Here is a 22,023-nt window from a genome sequence, read left to right on the forward strand (position 1 = left end):
CAAGATGCCACTAGTGTGTCCATTTGAAAGAAGGGGGGAAATTGTGACTTTGAGAGGTGGCATCGACTTCCCAAGGTCATAGGGCCAACTCGTGGTGGAACTGGAACACAAACTGGGGTCTGCTGCATGCCAAGGCTAGAGTTCTCCTGTCCTTGGAAACAGGGTGGAAGACAGAAGTTATCATTGTCCGCATAGGCAGAAGGAAACTGGCATGCACAGAGGTTAAGTCACCTGCCGGCAGTTGTACACATGGAATGTGGTGAAGCCAGGACACACCCCCATTTCTTTTATCTCCAACCCAATGTTTGTTTTGCCTAGGAGATGACTCAGAGGTTCCCTTCAGCTAAAATGCTTTTTCACTGTGGGTTGAGACACAGATGAATTGGAAGGAGAATGGGTGAAAACAGAGAAGTAGCTTGGTTTCACTTCCTAACTCAAGCAACCAGGCTAGTTGCCCAGTCCGGCCCTTTCAGTTTCATTCCTCCCCTCAACGAAGAAGAGAAGAAGTCATTCAACAAACAGGGTTTTCAACCCTTGGAATTTGGCTTTCCAAGACTTGCATAGCTAGGCGCCTCCAGGCAGGGACACACCCAGGGGGAGGAGCTGCCTTCATAGCAGGTCCCAGCCAAGCCTAGCTGAGGGCTCCCTTCTCTGAGCCTCTGCTGCTCGCCGAGGACCAGCATGGCCCAGGGGAGTCCTGCCTCCGCCTTGGATCCCAAGAGCATCCAGGAGCTGGTGCTCTGCTCCCACGAGGCCAAGAAGTTCGCCTACTGTCCCTACAGTCACTTCCGTGTCGGGGCTGCTGTCCTCACCAGCGAAGGGAAGATCTTCTCAGGTAAGGGCGAGGGAGGGCGTCTGGGCTCCCCACCACAACCATCACAGCCGTGGGGGGTGAGAGCAGGATGCTCGGGGAGGGGAGGGGGTCTCCAGAAGAGAAGAGCCAGGTCTGTCCCCTCTTGGCTGAGCCTCCTCTAGAATGCCATTTGCCTCTACACTGCCTCACGTCCCAGACTGTGGGGTGAAGGTGCCGTTCAAGTCTAGGGGTTTTGGATTCTTGAAAGACTGGGAAGCGGGAGGTGGGACGGGGAACGAAGCTGGAGGGGAGCCGGAAACCGAAAGCGTCGGCACTCTTGGCAGCAGCGGCACTCCTGGCAGCGGCAGCAGCTGGTGGCGGCAGCGCTGTGTGCTGGGAGGGAGGGGGCGTGTCCTCTCGGAGTCCTCCTCTGGGTCCCGCCCTGGCTAAGGCTTCCACGAGATGTACCAACAAGTCCTCACCTCGGACCCAAAGCCCAGGTGTCATTCCCATTTCTCGGTGAAAAACCCGAGGCCCAGAGAGGGGCCCTGGCTTGTTCAAGGTCACATGGAGCCCTGGAGGCAGAACCCAGGGCTGGGGTCCCCCAAACCCTGATTTCTCCTGCCACCTTCTGTGTTGGGAGTTGGCAGAGGGAGGGGAAGCAAGGAATCCAGACAGGATGAGTTGTTAATGAGGTGCAGAGGGTCTTGGGGGTAAGAAGCTAGGCATGGTCTGAGTGCAGCAGTGACTGGCAGCCTGGGGAGGTGGGGGCAGGGATCCGGGGTGGCGCTCATGTGTCCTTAACTCTTTTCCTTGGGTTTGCGGGTTTGATAGACGAACTCTCTTGAACAAAAATTCAGGGGAATTTGCTCAGCTAGGGGCCTTCTCTGTCAGGACAGTGGGGAAAGAAGTGGGTGTGGGGTTGGCAGGGAAGGCTGGCCCTCGACACCCCAGGGCTGGTGAGCATTGGCAGGGAGGGCCAGGGGGGATATGCGCAGCCCTGCTGCCTAGAATTCCCCTGTGGCCTGGAGCAGCTATTAAAGGGCCAGAGGCCTGCACGCTGCAGCTATCTATGTGATCAGCAACCCCCAGCAGCCCCGTCCCAGCGTGAGCCACTCACCCGCTCCGCCGCTCAGCTGTGGGTGCAGCTTGGGGCTGACGTCCCCTTCTGTCCTGCCCCCTCTGGGCTGGCATATGTTATTTCTTGTCTTTTGAGTTTCTGTGTGGCTTTCATGAGTTTCCTGGGCCTTGAACACGCCGGAGCAGGAAGAGTGACGTCGAGCGAGTGCTGGTGTGTGAAGGGACAGTGACGGGTGTTGTCCGACTCCCCCTCACAGCCCCACAGGGTGCCACCTTTTGCAGTGGAGGAGACAGAGGTTCCCAGAGGCTAAATGTCCAAGTCCACAGAGCCGGGATCGAAACCCAGAGTTCCCCTGACTCTCACAGTCTGCTGCTCTGTAGAGAGTAAAAAACCACTGAGTGTTGTGTGGACATCAGGCCGGCCTGGTGGCTTAGACAGGTATTAAACATTAACCACCACCACAAACACCGTTGCCACCTCACGCTGCCCCATGAATTGGCCACTGATTTTTTCCAGCACCTCCACATTCGCTCTTCATCCTTTCATCGAGTCATCTAGTTAACAAATATTTGCCGATTATGTGCTAAGTAATGTGCCAGGCGCTGGGGATAGCTCAGTGAGCAGAGGCGGCATAGTCCCTGCCCCCATGGAGGTCCCTCCCCTCGCACAGGCTCCAAGTGGGAGCCACAGCCAGTGACTGTGGGAGTGAGTCAGTGAGGGGAGCAGGAGCGTCAACTATTTCAACGGCAGGGAAGGACCTGGGGCCGCTAGAGCAAGTGGGGATTGAGGGAGGCCCTCTGGGTTGGGCTGAAGGCTCTGGAGTTAGAGGCTCCTGGATTGGAATCCTGGTGCTCTGTTTACCAGCCGTGTGTCCCTGAGCAAGACCCTTGACCCTTCAGAACCTCCGCTTGTATTTGTACACGGAGGATCCCAATGCCCACCTTTCGGCGTGTCTGTGAACAGTGCTGGTGTGCCTGACCCGGTGGGGCAGCCAAGGTCCTCTCTGACTCGGGTCACTGACCACATGTAAACTCACTCCTGGCTGTGAGGCTTCAAATGAGCTAATGCCCACACAGTGATTGGCAGTTCCTGGCCCAGAGAAAGCACTCACGGACGGTGGCTGCTTCAGCTGCTGCCAGTACTGATCTGATGAAAATGCTGGTGTGATAGTTTGGAGGTAGATTGTGGAGGACTTCTGAAGGCCGAGGAGGGACACTGGGATTGGATGAGGGGGGACACAAGGAGTTAAGGAATGCTATTAAGAAGAGTGCCATGAAACTGGTGTTTGAGGACAGTCAGTCTGACAGGCGCTCAAGGAGGACTGGGGCAGAAGAAGGAGGGACAGGGGACCATGTCTGTCCCGTTTGCTGACTGGTCCACAGTGCCAGCACATTGCCTGACCTAGAAGAGGTCCTCAGTTAAGGTTCGGTGAAATCACGAATGAACGGCTCAGACCGGAGAAGTACCAGGTGGGGCGAAAAGGAAGGAAAGATCCAGGAGCTACCCTAGGGGACAAACAAAGCAGGCCTGGGATGGGCCGTACTAGACATGAAGGAAAGAAATGCAGGTCTCGGATTCCCAGCCCCGCGGGCGGGAGGAAGGATGAGGCAGACTGCCTGGGGCAGGGGGTGGGAGGCCGAGCTGGGTCACACTGGGGACATGGCGGGCAGGACCGACCGCACTGTCAGTAGGCACAGTGCCCTGAGCACTCATGAAACACTTGGGATGGAAAATTCCTTCAGCTGTCACAGCCACCACAGGGACAATAAATGTCACATGCATTAGTCAGAACACTCCAGCTGTAAATGACAGAAACCAACCGGAACTGTAATAAACAATGGTAGGTCTTATCTCAGGGACAGCTGGATGAAGAACTCGAGTGTCACCACACCTGTCTTGATCCTTCTGGGTGCTCGCTGGTTTCCTTCTCTGCTCCTGAAGGTGGTCTCCCTCCAGGCATCAGAGCCTCGGGTTTACAGTCTTTTTTTTTTTTAAGCATATTTTAAAAAAATTTTTTAATGTATTTATTTTTAGAGAGGGAAGCGGGGAGAAAAAGAGAGAGAGAGAAACATCAATGTGTGGTTGCTGGGGGTCATGGCCTGCAACCCAGGCATGTGCCCTGACTGGGAATCAAACCTGCGATGCTTTGGTTCGCAGCCTGAGCTCAATCCACTGAGCTACGCCAGCCAGGGGGTTTACATTCTTATGGCCTCAAAAGCAGAGAGGAAAGAACTCTTACCTGCTCACTGCAAATGTAAAAATTCCAGGGAAGAGCTGTGATTGGCCCATGTCCAAATCACATACACATTCCAAGGCCAATCACTGTTGTCAGGATGAGGCAGTATAATTGGGCCAGCGGATCCACACATCCCTCCTCTGTATGCGCCATTGTCCTTCAGGGGGCCACACGGTTGGGTCACCTATAATGAACTCTGGGAGGAGCAAATCGGATAGAGACAGTTAAGGGTGTCCTGGTTAATCGCTGAATCCAGCTTGCCTTGGCTTCACGCTGAAAGCTGATCCTTCGTTTGTCTTCCCGAATCTGCCCCTGGCTTCTTGGTTCCCTCCCTAGGCTCGAATCTCCTCTTTGACCTCCCTTTGGTGCTTTATATCACCCCCTCCCCACAGCGGTTGATCTACTGCAGCCCCTCCTCCCACCCACCCACCCAAGGCACTTCCAGGTGAGTCGGAGCAGGCTTTCCTCACTGGCTTCTTCTCCTTATAGCCCTGCCCCCACCACACCCCACTTCCCACTTATCCCCACCTCTGTGAACCTCAGGCTCATCCATTGGCCCTCTCCACTGTCACTCAAATGTGGCTTATTACCAAGAAGAGCTTCACTAACCCTCCACCCCTAACTCTATACTTGAGTTAGAACATTATTCCCACCTAAAACTACAGTGCATTACATTTTTGGTATAGAGGGAGCCAGGAACATGGAGAGAATGCAGTATTTCTTCAAGCACGTGGACATGACATTTCTCTAGTCCTATGATTCTCAAATGTGGTCCCAGAACCCCCGGCCTCAGCACCTCCTGGGAGCTTGTTAGAAATTCTCATTCTTGGGTTCCAACCAAGACCCATTGAAACAGAAACTCGAGGGGTGGGGCTCAGAAATCTGTTTTAAGACGTTCTTCAGAGGATGCCGATGGCCACGGGCTCGAGTGCAAGAACTGAAACCGGAAAGGCCAGCGTGCGGGCTGCCTGGCACCTGCTGGACCTTGAGAGCAGAGACAGGGGTTGAATCTGTGTGGGCGCTTTGTTCAGAGGGCTGGAGACCTGGGAAGATGACAGGGCTTGTCCCCTAACAGACCGCCCTCCGCTCCTTCCAAACCAGCCTTTCTGACAAGGGGGCAACAGTGTAGGGAAGGGATTTGGGCCTCGGGAAAAAGGTTAATCAGATAAAAGCTGCAGTCCAACAATTTCCGAACATCCCTTCATCTGCCAACCAGTGATTTTCTGTATCTGTGCCCTGGGCAGCGGCTCGGGTGCCACCCTGGCTGCGTGTGTGCCCTGCGGGAGCACTGAGGTCAACTGTTTGCTGTCTCCCGGAGTCGGGGGGACGGTACCTGCAGCGCCTGAAACAACAGCTTTTCACATGCAGTAACTACGAGGCTCATTAACTGTTACCTTGAAGTAAAATGTCCCCACTCCTGGGTTCCCCCATCAGAACCCCCGCCCCAGTCTCAGCCGAGGGCGCGGGCCCCGTGCTCTCCGGCGCTGTTGTCTCTGTGGGGCTGGGTCCGAGTCACCCCCCTGTGGGTGGACTCCTCTCCTTGCTGAGGTCTGGGTGATACCCGCCCCCACCCCTGCTTAAGCACCAAACCCCCTCAATACAGGGCCTCCCTGAAATGCCTTGGAGAAACAGAGCAGTCCTTTGTATCTGAGAGGCCAGGGGTTTAGGGGATGGGGGGGATGGGACACGGTGGGGGGGGACGGAGGGTGGAAGTCCTGGATCCCTGCCCCCAACCTCAGCTTTTACCTTGCGTAAAATGGGATCAGAACAGCTCTGCTTTACCGGGTTGTTAACAGGATTAATGATAAAATGCAGATAAACTATTCCAAGGAGCACCTGACAGCTACAGCAAGGTCAAAGGTCAGCACAGGTGGGAGGGGCGGGAGTGGATGGGCCAGCAAGGGCAAGTTAAAAGGCGGTCTTTTCAGGTGAACAGGTGAGCATCAGGAACCTGGCTAGGAAAACGAGGTGGGGAGCAGCAGAGACTGCTCATTGCATCTCAGAAGAAAAGCAATAAAAGACCGGAATAAAGGAACACAATTAGTAATAATATCACTATTCTCATTGTATTACTTGGGTCGATTATTTTGAATTTTTCACTGGGTACCGTCCCACCCTCCCCAGGTGTTTCATGAATAAGAAAAGGCAACACCAGGTGGAGAGCTGGTCTGTCCGGGTAGGTCACAGCCTGTTTTCTGGGCTTAAGAGCAAAACAAAGTTTCCTGGTCTTTCAGGGTGGTAGTACATGGCCGAGCGCTAGCTTCCTCTTTATTTTCTTTTTTCCCTTATAGCAAAACAAACTTGCTGGAGGCCCCAGATACAGTTATTCCTTTATATCTCAGAGCTCTAGCACTGAAGTGGGAACTTCGACTCATGTGTTAGTCACTGAGAGCCTCATGGCCTCCCTGTCCTGGGCCCTGGGCTGGCTCACTGCCACGCACAGCACAGGTGAGGCCCGACCACAGAGGTGTCCACTGTCCTGGGGGAAACTGCATGGTGATGACATCCATATCCATTGCAGGGAAGTGCTGAGCGCTGTGAAGGAAGTCAGAGCTGTGTAACAGGTTTGAGAGGATTAGAGACAGTCCGGGGAGGAAGCAATTTTAGATGGGCTGATCAAGGAAGACTTCTCTGAGGAGGTGACCTGGGAGCCGAGACCTGAGTAAGGAGAGCCCTGTGCACAGAGGGGAGGGTTCCAGGCCATGGAAACAGCCGGTGCAAAGGCCCTGCTGCAGGAGAGTACTTGGCACCCGTGGGGAACAGCTGGCAAGCCAACCGGCCTGGACAGCAAAAGGAGACGAGGTCCCAGAGGCAGGCAGGTTGGCAGCAGATTACAGGGAGCCTTGTAATTACGGAAAAGATTGCAGAGCGCCTGAAGGACAGAAACAGAGTCACTGTCACATGTGGTCTAGAAGGAGCAAAAGCTCAATGTCACAGGCCCACCACCACCAAAGCCTTGACTTCCATGCAATTCACAACAGCAGCTGGCAGTTGCCAGCCCTTCCTGTGGGCACACTTTACGCTAATTGCTTTACACGCGTGATCACAACTCATTCTCATGAGAGGCCTTTGAGGAATGCACTGTCGTTATCATTTTATAAATGAGGACACCGAGTCTCAAGGAGGTTCAGTCCATTTCCCAAATTCCCAGAGCCAGTAGGACACAGGGTCCCAGGGCAAAACGGAGTCTAGGGGCTCTTTCCCCATAGCTCAGCTTGAGCAGTGGGGTGTGTGAGCCCTCCCTTCTGAAACAATCTCTCTCTCCCCTTAACTGGCCCATTACAATTTCTATATACAGCGAAGGGAGATTTCCCCATGCGAGGGCATTCTGAGCATCAAACGCAGACACAAGCAATTGTCCCGAGACACCAGACCTTCTGCAGTCTGGCCGTTTGCCTTAACTGTGCGTCTTCTAAACCCAATAGGGAAAGTCTCCCTGGGTCAGGGATGAGGCAGGGCCAGGAGGCTAGACAGGCTGGCAGAGATCTTAATTTGAGGAGGCAGAAGCCAACTGTAGTGAGGCCAAAGTGCAGAAAAGTTGGGAAGGGCTGGAATGGATGGGCAGGCCGGGGTGTACCAGAGAGACATGTTCACTTAGTAACTTTTTCCTAATTATATGTTTATTTTTAGAGAGGGGGAAGGGAGGGAGAAAGAAGGAGAGAAACATTGATGTGTGAGAGATACATCAATTGGTTGCCTCTTGAGCACCCACAACTGAACTGAGGGCCTGACCCAAAACCCAGACATGTGCCCTGACAGGGAATTGAACCCGTGACTCTTCGGTTCCCAGGCCAGCACTCAATTGACGGAGCCACACCAGCCAGGGCTAACTTTCACGGACCTAGCTGAGGGGCTGAGCAATATGGTGCCTGTTCTCCTGGCTACAGTGACTTACTCACAAGTGAATATGCACAAATGCTTGGCCAAAGTAAGTGTTCGATAAATGTTAGCCACTGTTTTCAGGGTGGCAACGCCCTGGCCACTTCCTGTCTTGTATCCCAACTGTACTAACTGAAGTCTATATGGTTGCAAATGATAAGAAATGCACATAAACTATTTTAGACAAAAGGAGGGCAGGCGTGTTGGCTCCCATGACCTGTGGGAAGCGTTGGAAAGCAGCTGGTCATCCCCCATCTCATCTCTTATCCATTCCTCTGAGCATCTACTTTTTTGTCTCCTCCGTAATGAAAGGAAACCAGGCCATCCTCCTGGCCCAAGCTCTCACACTCCTAGTTTCAGAGAAGAACTCTGATTGGCCCAGTGCGGGTCAGGTGCTCATCCTTGGACCAATAAAAAGGTACCGTGAGAAAAGATGGCAGCCCCCATTTGAACTACAAGCTAAGGAATGAGGTGAGGCCCATTCCCCAGGAAAAAAAGGAGGAAGAGATGCTAAATTGTCAGAATATTACAGGCTCACTGTAGCCTGCCCTTTGGTGACCAGTATGCACATCTGCCTTTTTCCCCAAAGTAGAATTCCAAACTGGTCTGCACCGAACACCACACGGCCATTCCCTCCACAACTGTGAGTGAACACACTCCCCCTCGGCCCAGCAGGAGACTGGCCCCAAAGCCCCACGCTGAGGGCCAGGCTGTCTAGTGACAACCACTCCGCTCTGTCAGGGGGACAGGAGTGCCTGTGCTCCTGGGAGTCGCAATAATGGTTCGTGGTCTCAGTGATTTATTTAGCTCCTAGCTTGCCGGTGTAAATAATGAACAGCCAGGAAGCTCCGTGCGGAGAACAGGAAACAATGACCAGCTAACTTGCAAATTTGATGACTGCAGGAGGAACAAAATGCTGTGTAATCACGACGAAGACTCACACTTAGGAAAAGAGAGGGCGATTACTAAGAAACAGAATAAGCTGATGAAACAAACAGAAATACGGTGACGAGGGCAAGATGGCTGCTTGTCTCTCTCCCAGGTGACAGACCAGGGACGGGCTAGGGTCCAGGGCACCTAGACTGCTCTGCTCTGCTGGATTCCTCCCTGGGTCACTGTTCTGCCATCCGCAGAGCGGGGTCTTATTCCATGTGCTCCAAACTGGCACACACCATCGCATCCACGCCCCAGCCCCTGGGATAGGGAAAGATGGAGTAGGGACAAGCAATGTTCCGAGAAAGATGTCTTCTAGAAGTCACACCCATTACTTCCGCTCACGTCCCACTGGCTAAAACTACAGGACCACACGAAGCTTCCAGGGAGGCTGGGAAATGTGGTCTCCACTGGGCGGCCACGTGCCCAGCTAAACTCCAGTGGATCCTACTGGGAGAGTGAACACGAGGGATGGTCTTGGCCACTGGCCCCTCCGCCCCGCCCTGTGGTCCTCAGGGAGCTCCTTCCTTGACCATTACACTCTTGGCCACACATCTGAAATGAGTATGGGAGAGAATGTCCTCCTTGGGCGAACACAGCACTCAGCTCACTTCTGAGGGGGTTCTTTGGGGGACCAGGGGTTCCCAAGGGATGGAACAATCACAGGCTTTTGGAGACCAGAACTTTGGCTATCCAAATCCATCAAAAATCTAGAAACCTTCTGGTCTGTTTGCTTCACGCCACCTTCATACAGTAGTATCACACCCAACGGTCCTTTCTGGGCTTCGTTCTTAAGCTGCCAACCCTTTTTTTAACTACCTGGTTTCCCTGCCTGGCCTGTCCCTGCTCCTCATGTAGTGGTGGCTACCTTGAGGTGCCCCAAACAGATGAGAAGATGAACACCTTGATCAGATCTTTGCCACAGGGCGGATTTCCGATGCCAAGTAGAGAAACCCTGGAGGCAGATTGCATGGTCTGCTTTCCAGGGTATAGCAACGTGGGGCTTCACAAATGACACGTCACAGAGGAGCCAGGGCACCAGCCTTCCACCATGCTGTGTCTGTGATTTTTCTGCATTGCCCAACAGCTAGGCCAAGGCCACTGGTTTTCCATTTTTTTCATTTCAGCTGCATCTCACTTTCAACATAAATTTCTGTTAAGTATAGGTTAAGCTACGATAACAAAACTCCCAAAATACAATGACTCAAACAAGACAAATCCTTTTCTCTCACAAAAATTTAGAGTAGGCAGCTGGTCCAGGGCAAATAGGCAACTCCGCTCCAAATTCCTTCTGTCTCGTTGAGGTCCATCCCTGCGACAATAAACCATGTGGTCAGGGGTGTCCTGCCCCATCCCAGCACTCTCTACAAAAACAAGTGTGATCCAGGAGCTTCCCACCTCCCGTTGGGCCGCATCCTATTGGCCAGAATTTGGTCACATGGTAACACTATGCTACAAGGGAGTCTAGGAAACACAGCCTCCACCACATCGGAATGGGGGTCATTTGTATTACTGGAAGGGAGGAGGAAGAAATGAGTACTGGGGAACGAGATCCCTGTCTCACGGACAAAGGCAAGCTCTAAGAAGTGGCACATCTGACAGTCAGGAAAGCCCAGACCCTGTGTGATTTGTGGTCTCACAACCTCCTTTAAATGGGGAGTTTCTTAGCCAGCCAACCTGGCTACACCATTGTTTTGTCCATTGTCCCCCAGGGTCACCCTTGAGAGGGCCACTGGGGAGGATTTGTTTCCCATGGGCTGTGCTGCCTGAGTGCTCCTCCTCCCACTGGACAGCCTCCTGCATGGCTCCCTTAGGGCATGCTCACTCACAGACACACCTTTTGCACAGTGTGTCAATATTTTGTCAGTTTGTTGGTTTTGACAGCTGTTTTGCAGTGCAGCTCATGGAGAACCTTGGCTGAACCCTGATGGCTGGTAACCAGCACCAAAAATGTTGCACAGGCCCAATCTTTGAATCGGAACCCCTGCCCACCACTCCCACCTCCCCACCCCCATAGTTTCTGTCTCCTAGACCCAGGGCTGGGGATCATGCTCCCCTTCTTAAGCCTCAGCGTCTCCCTTGGCCTTGACCTCTGCTAGGGAGATGAGGCTGGGTTCATCTGTCCTGTTTTCCTGTCCTGCTCCTAGGCTGGGTTTCAAGATGGGGGCATTGGGGAAGAGATGAGAGTGGGAGGTTCTTGACAAGGGCCACTGTGCCCGTGGGCCACAGTTTCCCAGTGGTGTGGGGCAAACTGCCCTCTCCTTCTTCCCACTTTGTTCTGGGTAACAGGTCCCTCCTTTCACCAGGATGGAGCAAACCTCTCACTCAGCACACATGGTAGGAAGTGATTCTGCTGGAAATACCACCGGGTTCTCCTCTCTCCTCAGGGTGCAACGTCGAAAACTCTTCCTACCCACTGGGCAACTGTGCTGAACGGACGGCTATCCAGAAGGCTGTCTCCGAAGGGCACAAAGTTTTCAAGGCAATCGCTGTCGCCAGGTGAGTGGGGAAGCCACATCACAGCCATGCTCATTCATCTGCTCAGCTGTCGTCTGCCATGCACCTGTTTGTTATTCACTCATTCATTCACATACCATGTTTCTTCTACATTTCCTAAGTGGCAGGCCCCGTAGGGGACTCTGGGCTGAGTGCTGAGGGTAAGGAGGTACATACATAAGAAATGGGCTCTGCCCTCGGTGAGCCTACAGAGCAACCCACAACCAAGGCAACTCTACGACAAGGGCAAGTGTCTGTGTTCTAACAGCACAAAGTGCCACAGAATCCCTGCAAGATGCAACAGAAAAGCAGCACCGAAACCAAAACCTGGAGGCACCTACACATTACCTGGCCACCTGGACTGCGTGGTCACTACCCCCGCTTTAGAGCTGAAGAAGCTGAGGCTCGGAGAGGTGAAACAACGCTCCTGGAAGTTAGTGGCTGAACCAGGACGAAACCAGATCTCTGGAGCCTCACCCCAGGGCTCATTCCATTGCGTCATGCTGTGCTGGGCAGTCAAACCCTCTTCCCTGCTCTCCTCCAGCTGACGCTGGGACCCGCCACTCTGCAAGTGACTCCTCCACTTGACAATACTCACCTCTAAGTACCAAAGACCAGGAGACAAAACGAGCTGGTGGGGTGACAGCCAGGTCCACCTGGGCCATGGTTCCAAGTAAGGAGATTCCTGTCCAGATTCCGGCTGAACGAGAGCACTCGGCAACACCCGCTACATGCCCTAAACATGAATTTCCAAGTTCCCGGAGCTTGCTGAGTTCTCGTCAGCCCTGGGCCCAGGCTCAGGGCTTTGGGATTTGAGTACATGAACGGGCTCTTCGATAATTTGGACCTTGTTATGCTTCTGATTTAATGGCGAATTGCTCACGTGTGTCCTGCATTGTCTATGAGAGAGAGTTTTCTTAGCAAAAGAAGGGTGCGGGGACGATGGCGTGGGAAAGAGGCTGCACGGCTGACCAAGTCCTGGCCACATGGGTTGTGCAGTGGGAGTGAATTCTCTCTTCACCGTGGGGCAGCTGCAGGACCTTTCTGGCAGAAATGTGGGGACCTAGAGCAAGGAGAGCGGGGCACGTTTGCAGAAACAAGCCCCCATTCCTTTACTAAGACCCTGAACTCGGCCTCCATCTGGCCCCGAGGTGGACCAGGCTACTGAAGGTTTCCCTCCTGAGTGACTGGAGCCGAGGATGGACAGGGGCCCTGCTCCCCAGAGCCTCCCTGTGACCCAATTTTCTTCTGGCTCCCCTCGGCTCTGGGAGGAATCAATGAGGCTGTGCTGGGAACATTGTGTGCAGATGAACAGGATGTGAATTACACTTTATTTAAAAAAAAAAAAAAGGAGGAGGAAAATAGCTCAATTTCAAAGCTGATCCGAGAAAATAATGATATTCTGGGGAAAAGAGGCCAAAGTCAACAAAAGGTTAATGGCATGGGAGCCTTGCTCTGTTTGAAAGCTTCCCAGTGAAAGGTGTTTTCTCGTGGTCATTGCCTACTTTTCAACATGACTGCTCAGTGCTAGTGGCCGAGGCACAACTGTCCTCATTCACATAAAACCTGCAGTTTTCCAGCACCAACTGCTCTGCTCCCAGGACACAGCCTGCACCTGCATCCCCGAGCCAGCAATGCACTCAGTATTACATTCATGCTGGGTGAAAGGGAGGGACTTAGAGAATAAATGGGAAGTGCCAGCTCCCTTGTTACCACTGTGAACAGTCCAGGAGAGCCCCTCGGAGATCTGTGAGATAGAGAGCTGGGAGCCCAGAAGGGGATTTGGCTAATGGGAAGATAAGCGTGTGCCCCTGGGGTCCTAGCTGTGGTCCTCAAAGTCAGTAAGTTTCCAGCCTGTCAGGTCCGACAAGCATGGCCTCAGTGTGTGATGGAGGTCAGAGCAATCCGCAGCAAACCCCTGATACCAGCACGGGCAGGAGAGGGGAAGGGAGTTTGGAAAAGCTAGGAGGGAATGTTCCAAGGCACCCAGCTCATTCTGGGGTGTATGTTCTTTTCAGTTTTTCTTACTCTTGGCAGGAATGTTGGATAACTGTTAAAAGTTGAGGCTTGGGTGTTATGAGACCTGCTCTCAAATCCAGCTCTGTTATCAACCTCAGGCATGTTGCCTCACAAACCTGAGCCCGGACCTGGCTGGTGTAGGTCAGTGGATAGAGCTTGGGCCTGTGAACCAAAGTTTGCCAGCACAGAGTATGCAATAAATTGAAACTATTGTTTTAACATTATCAGTATTCCTTCTGCAAGCTACCAAACTACCACAGGCAGAGTCCACAGATCCTGAGTTCAAATCCTGGTTCTGCCACCTACCAGCCATGTGACCTTGGGCAGGCCACATCCCCTTTCATGGCCTGTGACACGCACACAGTAAAGTGCCTGCACAGCCCCTCTAGGATAAAGATTGCTGGGGGACTAACTGAGTCAATGCACAGAAGGTCCCTGGCACCGAAAGCTGCGATGTTAAGTGTGAGCCATTACTAGCATCATGTGCTCTCCCATCTCTCAGAGACACGCTGCCTGGATGCACCATCTTGTGACTTTCGAACCCTGGGCCAAATCCAGCTTCCCAGTGGAATTCATGCTTACCTCCCCACCCCCCTTGCTGGTCACCTGGTCCAACAGGCTGTCCTCCCTTTCAGAACAAGGCAATGCATTCCATTACCCTGTGTTTACCCTTTGTTTCACCTTCATAGGAAATGCCCTCCATTTCTGCCAAGACAAATCCTCCCTGTCCATTAAGGCACAACTCAAACGCAAATTCCAGGATGTTTTCCCCTGATTGCTTCAATTGGAAATAAACTCTCTCTCTCTTTTATTTTGATTCTCTTTCCTCTAATTCCAAACCACTGGTTTGGCTTACAGTTTGTCATCACAGTGACTCACTGCCATTTACATAGAGTATTGAATCTCACAGCACTTCCACACCCACTGTCTCGTTGGAGCCCCACAGGAACACTGCAAGAAGAGCAGAGAAGGGCCCTGGCTGGTGTGGCTCAGCGAATTGAGTGCTGGCCTGCGCAGCCAGGGGTGGCTGACTGTCGTTGGCCATGCATGTCACCAGATTGGCCATGCGTGTCACCAAACAATAGCCCAGAGCTTAGCAGGGGCCAGATCTCACAGCTGTGGAGGGGAGGCTGAATTTCACCCAGAGCACCTTTCCCACGGCCCTAGCCACAGTCCGTCTGGGTTCTGGCATTCACATGCAGATTTATCCCCCTTTCCAGATGGTAAGGCCCCTGAAGGCAGGGATTCTCCCACTGGTCTTTGTTGCTCCTTCCCCCTGCCTGCTCAGCACAGAGAGGCTCTGGGCCAACAGGTGTGGGATGAAGACAAAATTAGTGAGAGTCCAACCGCCAAGAGCTCATGAGAGGCTCTGACCGCAGTACCCGTCGCCGGGTGATCACGAGGGTCAGTGTGGCTCTGTGTGCATCTGGGCAGGGGGTCCCCACCCTCTCACATTCCCATGGGCTTCTGTTCTGAAGCTGGGAGGGAGTGTGCTCAGACAGCACCCACCCTTCCGTGGAGCAGGACCTTTCTTGACCCGAACATGCACGTATAAAAGGGAGTGACTGCGAGGCTTCAGTAAAAACAGTAAACCGCCGTTCTCTCTCCTCTCTGCTGCTTCAGTCAATTCACAGGGTCTGGCTCTCTCTCCACTTGATACACGTTGGTTGGTTGCTTGATTGATTGGCTGGCTGGCTAGTTTGTTGACTGGTTATTTGATTGGTTGGTTGGTTGCCTGGCTGCTTGGTTGGTTGGTTGGTTGGCTTGGCTCCCCTCACTAGTCAAGAACTCCATTGTGCAATGAATTTGGCCTGTTTTGCTTACTGCTGTATCCTCAGCACTGAAAGTGCATGGCCTCTGAAGGTGTTCAATGAATCTTTGACTTTTAAAATGAAATAATGCTCATAACGTGCTCTGCAGGGTACGTGGCACATTCTGGACACATAGTAACCAATATAGTCAGTTATTAATTTATCATGAGAACATTAATTATAAACTAGTAGATAGAGCACCTAGTGTATAATAAAACTGTGTATGATAAGGGGCTGAAATGCTGACAGAGCCTAAAGGAATACGTGCCTGGTAACCAGTGTAGGCATGAGAGTATGTGTATAGCATTCTAAAGCTTACAAAGTCCTTCACACACCTTGTCTCATTGTATCTTTTAGCATTCCTACAAAGTGGATGACATTAATCGCCCAATTTTACAGGCAAAGAAGCCTTGCATGGGATAAAAAGACCTGGTCAAAGTCCCATGCAGTTAGTAAAAGGAGCAGCTGACCAAGAGCCAACTTGGGAATCCTGCAACCTTCTGAGCCATCACAGAGCTATGGGTCTAGAGGAGCAGGGATGGCAGGGGATGCTGGCTGACTCTCTGGGGCTCCGGCAGGCCTGGAGGTCCCTCGGGTTGAGTCCACCTTCCCTAAGCACCGCCCTCTGGACAGCCTGGAGCCTGAGCACTGCCTGCAGGTGCCTTGACTCCGAGACAGCGCTTTGGCTGTAGGCTTCTCCCCTCCAAACTTTCCCAAAGGCAGGGAGCCCAGCTTTCTCTTGAACTCACGTGCATTGTATTCTTCCGTGCCTCGGGGCCTTTGCACATGCTATTTTCTTGGCCTGCAACACAGGGAAACCAGGGCTTCAGAACAGCGCCCCAGTTACTTCATCTCCCCGAACCTCCTTCCTCTCGGGTAAAATTCTGACACTCAGCTTGTTCCGAGAATTCAGTGAAATAATGTATGTTGAGTGCCCGATACACAGTATAGCAGGTGCTCATTGACGGTGACTTATGAACTCTACACTTCCGCCAAGGACCAGGCCGAATGCCCTCTCCTCTGGAAAATAGTCTCTCACTCTGTAGGCAGAGCTTGCCTCCCTCTTACCAGGCATTCTTACTGCATTTTGCTGAGAATGACAGTTTTCTATGTCACACATTGGGTTGAGCAATCTCTTCAAGGCCAGAGACAAACTTTCCTTGACCTTTGTGTCTCTCGGGTGTGGGTGACAGTTCAGCACCCACTAAATGTTTATTAAACGCATTAATGAATATAATGGTCCTCGGCAGGGGTGGGGGGTGGAGGTGGAGGAAGGTGTGGGGGGTAAATGGTAAGGGAAGCAATATTTAAAATTATAATAAAAATGAATGGTCCCGCCCCTGGCCTTGCCTGTTGCAAGGGTGGGAAGCCACCAAGCACTGCTTCTCAGCCTCCAGGACACAGCGAGTCTACCAATCAGCGACTGGCCCGAGTCTCAGGAAAAGCTGACCCTTTTTGCTTCTCTGCCTCCCTAGTGACGTGCAAGACGAGTTTATTGCACCCTGTGGGGCCTGCAGGCAAGTCATGAGAGAGGTAAGCAGTTCTCCTTTTTGGGGGGATGTGGCCTGGACGCCGCCCCACCCTCCCCAGGCTCTGTGAGCAAAGCCACAGTGCGGAAGCCGCAGCTGCGGTCCCATGTGCTCACCCGGCTGACCGAAAAAGCCTGGCTGACCGCAAAAGCCTCCCGAGCGTGGATGCGTGCGTGCGTACGTGCGTGTGTGCGTGCGTGCGTAACTGGGAATCGTTCTTTCATTCAACAACGCTTACTGCGTGTCTCCTCCCTCTGGGGAGACAGCCCTGAAAAGAGAGGCCAGGCCCTGCCCTCACAGACTTTCCAGTCTAGTGCAGGGGGTAAGCAGTAAGCAAGGAGAAAACAGTAAGCAGTAGGGTCCCTGAGAGTGAGAAGGGCTACAGAGAGAAGAAGGCAGTAAAAGGAGTCAACAGGGACAGAAGGAACAGCAGGCAATACTCTAGATCGGGGTCAGAGGCCAGCAAACAGTAGCCCAGGGGCAGATCCAGGCTACAGCTAGTTATTCTATTAAACAGCTATTGAAGTTGCATTGGCAGGCAGCCGTGCCCAATCATTCACAGACTGCCCCTGGCTGCTTGGGTCCGACCACAGCAGAGGTGAGCCATTACAGCACGGACCCTATGGCCGGCAAGGCCTGAAATATGTGCTGTCCGGCCCTTTACGGATCAGTGTTTGCCATCCCCTGCTTTTTGTGGCCAGGAAGGGCCTCTCTTTGAAAACAACATTCAAGTGGGGATTCAGAGAGTGAGAACAGATGAGGCAGACAGAGGGCTAGAGAAGGGGATTTCCAGGCGGGGAAACCAGCCAGTTGAACGCCCATAACCTTGGTGAGTGTGACCCGTCACAGGAAGGTCAAGGAGGCTGGAACACAGCGAGTGGGGGGAGTGAGTGACGGGACGTGAGGTCTCGGGGCGGGGCAGGGCCGGATCACACATGGTCTTGTGGGCCACGGGATCGGGGTGCATTTCATTCCAAGGATAAAGGGGACCGAATGGTACGCTTTCAAATGGTTCAAGTGATAAATCTCATGTTAGCATATTTTAGGACATTAAAACAAAAGTTGGAAAAAAAGAATCAGGGAATTCACTGGATGCTTTTAAGAAGGGACTGAAGGGATCTGATGTCCTTTCCTTCACAAAGACAGCCTTGAGGGACAGCCTGAATTTCTTCAGCTCTAGAGACAAAAGAGTGGATTCCATGGTGGATGGTGGGTTCTTTTTTTTTCTTTTTAAGATTTTTATTCCTTTATTTTTAGAGAGAGAGAAAGGGAAGGAGAAAGAGAGGGAGAGAAACATCATGTAAGAGATACATCAATAGGTTGCCTCTCACATGCCCTCCACTGGGGTCTGGCCTGCAACCCAGGCATGTGCCCTGACTGGGAATCAAACCTGTGACCTTTGGGTTTGCAGGCCGGTGCTCAGTCCACTGAGCCACACCAGCCAGGGGGCATCATGGTGGGTTCCTAATCCGGGCTCAGCAGGAGTTTCTGGTGTGTACATGTGCACTTGGCAAAGAGGGATGTCAGTAGCTTCGTGGACTATAACAGAGGTCCGTATCCTCCAGGGCCCCAAAAGCTTAAAGCCACCAGCTTCAAGAATCCTGCCAACCCCTGAGCTCTGAGGTGACACCATCAGGCCCTCTAAGCACAGCAGCTCATTTTACCCCCACCCCACGCTGAGGAGGAGGGAAGTGTGGGTCCTTAATCCCACTCCTCATGGAAGTGACCAGCGGACCAGCGGGCCGGTGGGGAGCTAGCTGGCTGTCACAGCGGCTCAGGCCAACAGCACAGCCAGCTGCTCATGGCTGACCGCCTGCCATCATGATCTATAAAGGGGGCAGAGCCTCTTCGGCCATGGACCAGACGTAATGGTGTTCTGCAGAGTGGCTTTCCCAACAGGACTTCTGCTGCTGAGGCTGTCTAAATTTGCAGGGAGGTGGGGTTGTTTCCGTTTTGCTTTTGTGCCTCGGGGTCGCAAAGCATCTGTCAAGCACGCCAGCTCCATCCTCTCTCCAGCTCTGCAGTCCAGACAGGCAGCAGAGCCCGTCCCCCAAACCCAGAAGCAGAATGCCACCAGGAAGGCACTGACTGTGCAGTCTGGACCTCATCTCACTGGGACAGAAATGGCTGGCCAGCCCTAGGGCAGGTCCAAGCCATGTAAGGAAACCACGTCAGGACGTTAGCTCCCTGGTTCCCGAGCCTGACTCGGGCCAATTGCTCATTGCTGTTTTTTTTTCCCAGGAGATTAGATGTTGGCAAGTGGGAGAAGGCAAAGGAAAAGGCTCAAGTTGGGAGAAACTGAAAGCAAAGTGCTAATAATGACAGATGAAGCTTGGGGGCCAGGGGCCTGGCACTTTAAGTCACTCAACTTTCATCCATATCCTCAGGCAGAGCCTGCCAAGCCCATTAATTTTGAAAAGCCAGAACACTGATTGTGCCTGGTAACAACCTGGAGATTCAGGCGGAAGTGTGCAAACAGCAGGCTGCAATCCTGAGCCTTCACGAGCAACTGCTAGCAACCAGTAGAAACAGCTTCGAATAACTGAGCATTTACTGTGTGCCAGGGACCGCATACAGGCGAGGTACACCCACCAGCAGTAATCCTCAGCACACCTGGCCAGCTGTGGCCTTGGAGCCTTGGTCTGTGGACTCTGACTCCAGGACCCTTCCCATTCCACCACTACAGACATAACTCTCCACCCATCTTCCTTCCTGCCTAGTGCATTCCGCCTGGAACCATTTCACAGGCCAAGACACTGAGACCCAAAGACATCAGTCATTTGCCCAAGGTCACACAGCAAGCGGGTGGTAGCCCCTGATCGTGTGGGAGAAAGATGGGAAGACAGATGTGGGCCAAAACCCTGCTTTGCTGACATCACCCTGGGAAACCTCGGTTTCCTCCTCAGTAAAATGGGGGTGACAACAGCACCCACATCAAAGGACAGACGATGACCTCGTGCAGGTGCAGTGTCTGGTGTGGAGGGGCAGGCATGCCAATCTGGCTGTGAGGGTCAGGGAGGTGCTGTGAGCGAGGGAAGCAGGTATGCATTGTTCTTTGTCGTGGCCGGACAGGCAGAGCCGGGCTCGAACCTGGGTCTGTCCTAACCCCTCTGCCACTCTGCCTCCCTCACGCTGGCTTTGTCTCCTTTCCAGTTTGGCACCAAGTGGGACGTCTACCTGACCAAGCCAGATGGCACCTATGTCGTCCACACAGTCCAGGACCTGCTGCCTGTCTCCTTTGGGCCCGAGGACCTGCAGAAGCCGAAGTGAAAGACGAAGAAGGCCCACGGCCCGGGAGAGCTGGGTTCCCACAAGTGCATAAGGGGGACAGCTGCCCCATCAAGTTCACGAACACGTTCTCACAGACCTGGCACACCTCCAGATGGGCCCGGCCCCCCGGGGGCTGGGCAGAGGTGGCTTCTCCAAATGACACTCAAGCATTGCCATCCCAGTCCAGCCTGCGCCATAGCCCCTCCTTGTAACCTACCTTTCCCCCCCTAGACAAGAGCACCCCATTCCTTCCTTCCCTTCCTGTGGGCCCTCATTAAAATTCCAGCCAAGTCTGAACTGCTTCTGCATTAGCCTTCTCGAGGTTCTATCCTGTTCCCAGCGACTTTCCAGATTACAAACATCACAGCACAGCCAGACTCAGGGAAGTACATTTTGCTCCGTCTCTTTCCTTGCTCGCGGCTCCTGGGAGGGCCCGGGCCGTTGGTCTGCACCGAGAGCCCTGCGCTGCAGACCCGCCCGCATGGAGAGAGAAAGGTTTCTGGCTGCTGGCCACTGTGTTCTGCAGATGGGCGGCCCCCCAGGGCTGGCCCTGGCAGTGCCCATTTCTAATGTGTGTTTTGGTCTCCTCCTCCTCACAGCTGAGGGGGTGGGGCTTCAGTGAGGTTAAGGAACATGCTCCAGCACTCTGGCAAAGTTCAGGCCAGAATCCAGGTCTCGTGACTCCCACTATGGTCTAGAAACACTGCATGCTCTTCGCCGGGCACCGTGCTGAGCTGTTCAACATACATGAACCCATTTAGTCCTCCCTTACCAAGCTCTGAGCATATTGCCCTCACTTTAGCAATGAATAAACCAAAGCTCAGAGAGGTTAAGTCATTTGCCCAAAGTTGCACAGCTAAAATGTGGCAGACTGGAATTGGAACCATGTCTGTCTGTTTCTTTCACATTCTCTGCTAGTTAATGTCTGGCTGCACTGGTCTACCTGAGTACCATTTATAGGGCAAATTCTGCAGAAAGATGTCTCTGCCCTTGAGGAACTTGCAATCTGACAGGGGGAGAGGGGTGTAAACAGACCTGCTGCCCAGAAACAGTGATCCAGGCAGGTCCCAAGTATGAGGTGGGTATGGGGGTGGCGCGGGGGGGGGGGTGGCTGGGGCAGTGCCACCTTCTGGGGTGTGACGAGGGTCGAGGGACTGTCTGTTCCCTCCGTGCACTGGCCGCATCACACTCACACTCACACAATCAGGAAGGTGAGGACCGAATGAAGGAAGGAGCCAGGCTGGCCCACTAAAGGGGGCGACAGCTCTGGGTGTCTGCCCTGGAAGACTTGGCCTTGGGGCCAGCCTGGCTACCAGGCTGAGAACAGAGAACATCCTCTTTCCTCCTGGAGCAAGTTGCCGGAGCACAGGGAGTGCTGCCCTTCCCTAGGGGCCCCTGCCCTTGGTCGAGCATCTACAGCACAGCTGGCGAACACAAGGCCCGCGGCCCTTCACCTCGCTTTATCTGGCCCGGCACCTTGTTTCTACCCGGCGGCAGCGTCGAGCTGTCGCTGAACAGTTAAGGAGTAGTTATATTTATACAGCCCTCAAATTACAACCGACCCTTTCAAGGCAACCTCAGGGCTGGCATGGCCCTGGTGAAAGTGAGTTTGACACCCCTGGACTACAGGGGCTCCTGTCTGGTGACCGGTTTCTCCACAGCACTCCCCAGCCTACCTGCTACCTGTTATCCGGCCGGATGCAGAACTGCACTCCGCCTTTCCTTAGACACGGCTGTCGGGGTGTCGGGGTGTCGGGGTGTCGGGGTCTTCAGCACATTCTCCTTCCTGCTGGATGTTCTTAATATGGGGGTGGGGGGAAAATAGAGAATGTTGGCATTAAAGAGGCCAGGATTTTAAAACCTCATTAAAATTCTGCTCAGTGGGGATCTAGATTCGTGTTTTTTTTTTCTTTGTACATATCTGTACTTTTTAAACTTCCAAAACATTTTTCCATTTAATAAGAAAAAATGCTATT

General features: G+C 53.1%; 1 protein-coding gene across 2 annotated transcripts; it reads left to right on the plus strand.

The window, feature by feature from the left end:
- Positions 1 to 566: 566 nt before the first annotated feature.
- CDA (cytidine deaminase) lies at positions 567 to 20,867 on the plus strand. 2 transcript variants are annotated; one of them, XM_036025428.1, is made up of 5 exons: positions 567 to 835; positions 11,310 to 11,421; positions 16,724 to 16,781; positions 19,931 to 20,063; positions 20,108 to 20,867. In XM_036025428.1, the coding sequence occupies exons 1-4, from the start codon at positions 682 to 684 to the stop codon at positions 20,045 to 20,047; spliced, it is 441 nt and encodes a 146-aa protein (XP_035881321.1). In that variant the 5' UTR covers positions 567 to 681; the 3' UTR covers positions 20,048 to 20,063; positions 20,108 to 20,867. The 2 variants fall into 2 exon arrangements, with proteins under 2 accessions (XP_035881321.1, XP_028369835.1); XM_028514034.2 differs by having other exon boundaries at positions 19,931 to 20,433.
- The last annotated feature ends 1,156 nt before the right edge of the window (positions 20,868 to 22,023 follow it).

This window comes from Phyllostomus discolor, chromosome 5 (genome assembly GCF_004126475.2).
Source record: "Phyllostomus discolor isolate MPI-MPIP mPhyDis1 chromosome 5, mPhyDis1.pri.v3, whole genome shotgun sequence".
In the NCBI taxonomy this organism is placed as follows: Eukaryota; Metazoa; Chordata; class Mammalia; order Chiroptera; family Phyllostomidae; genus Phyllostomus; species Phyllostomus discolor.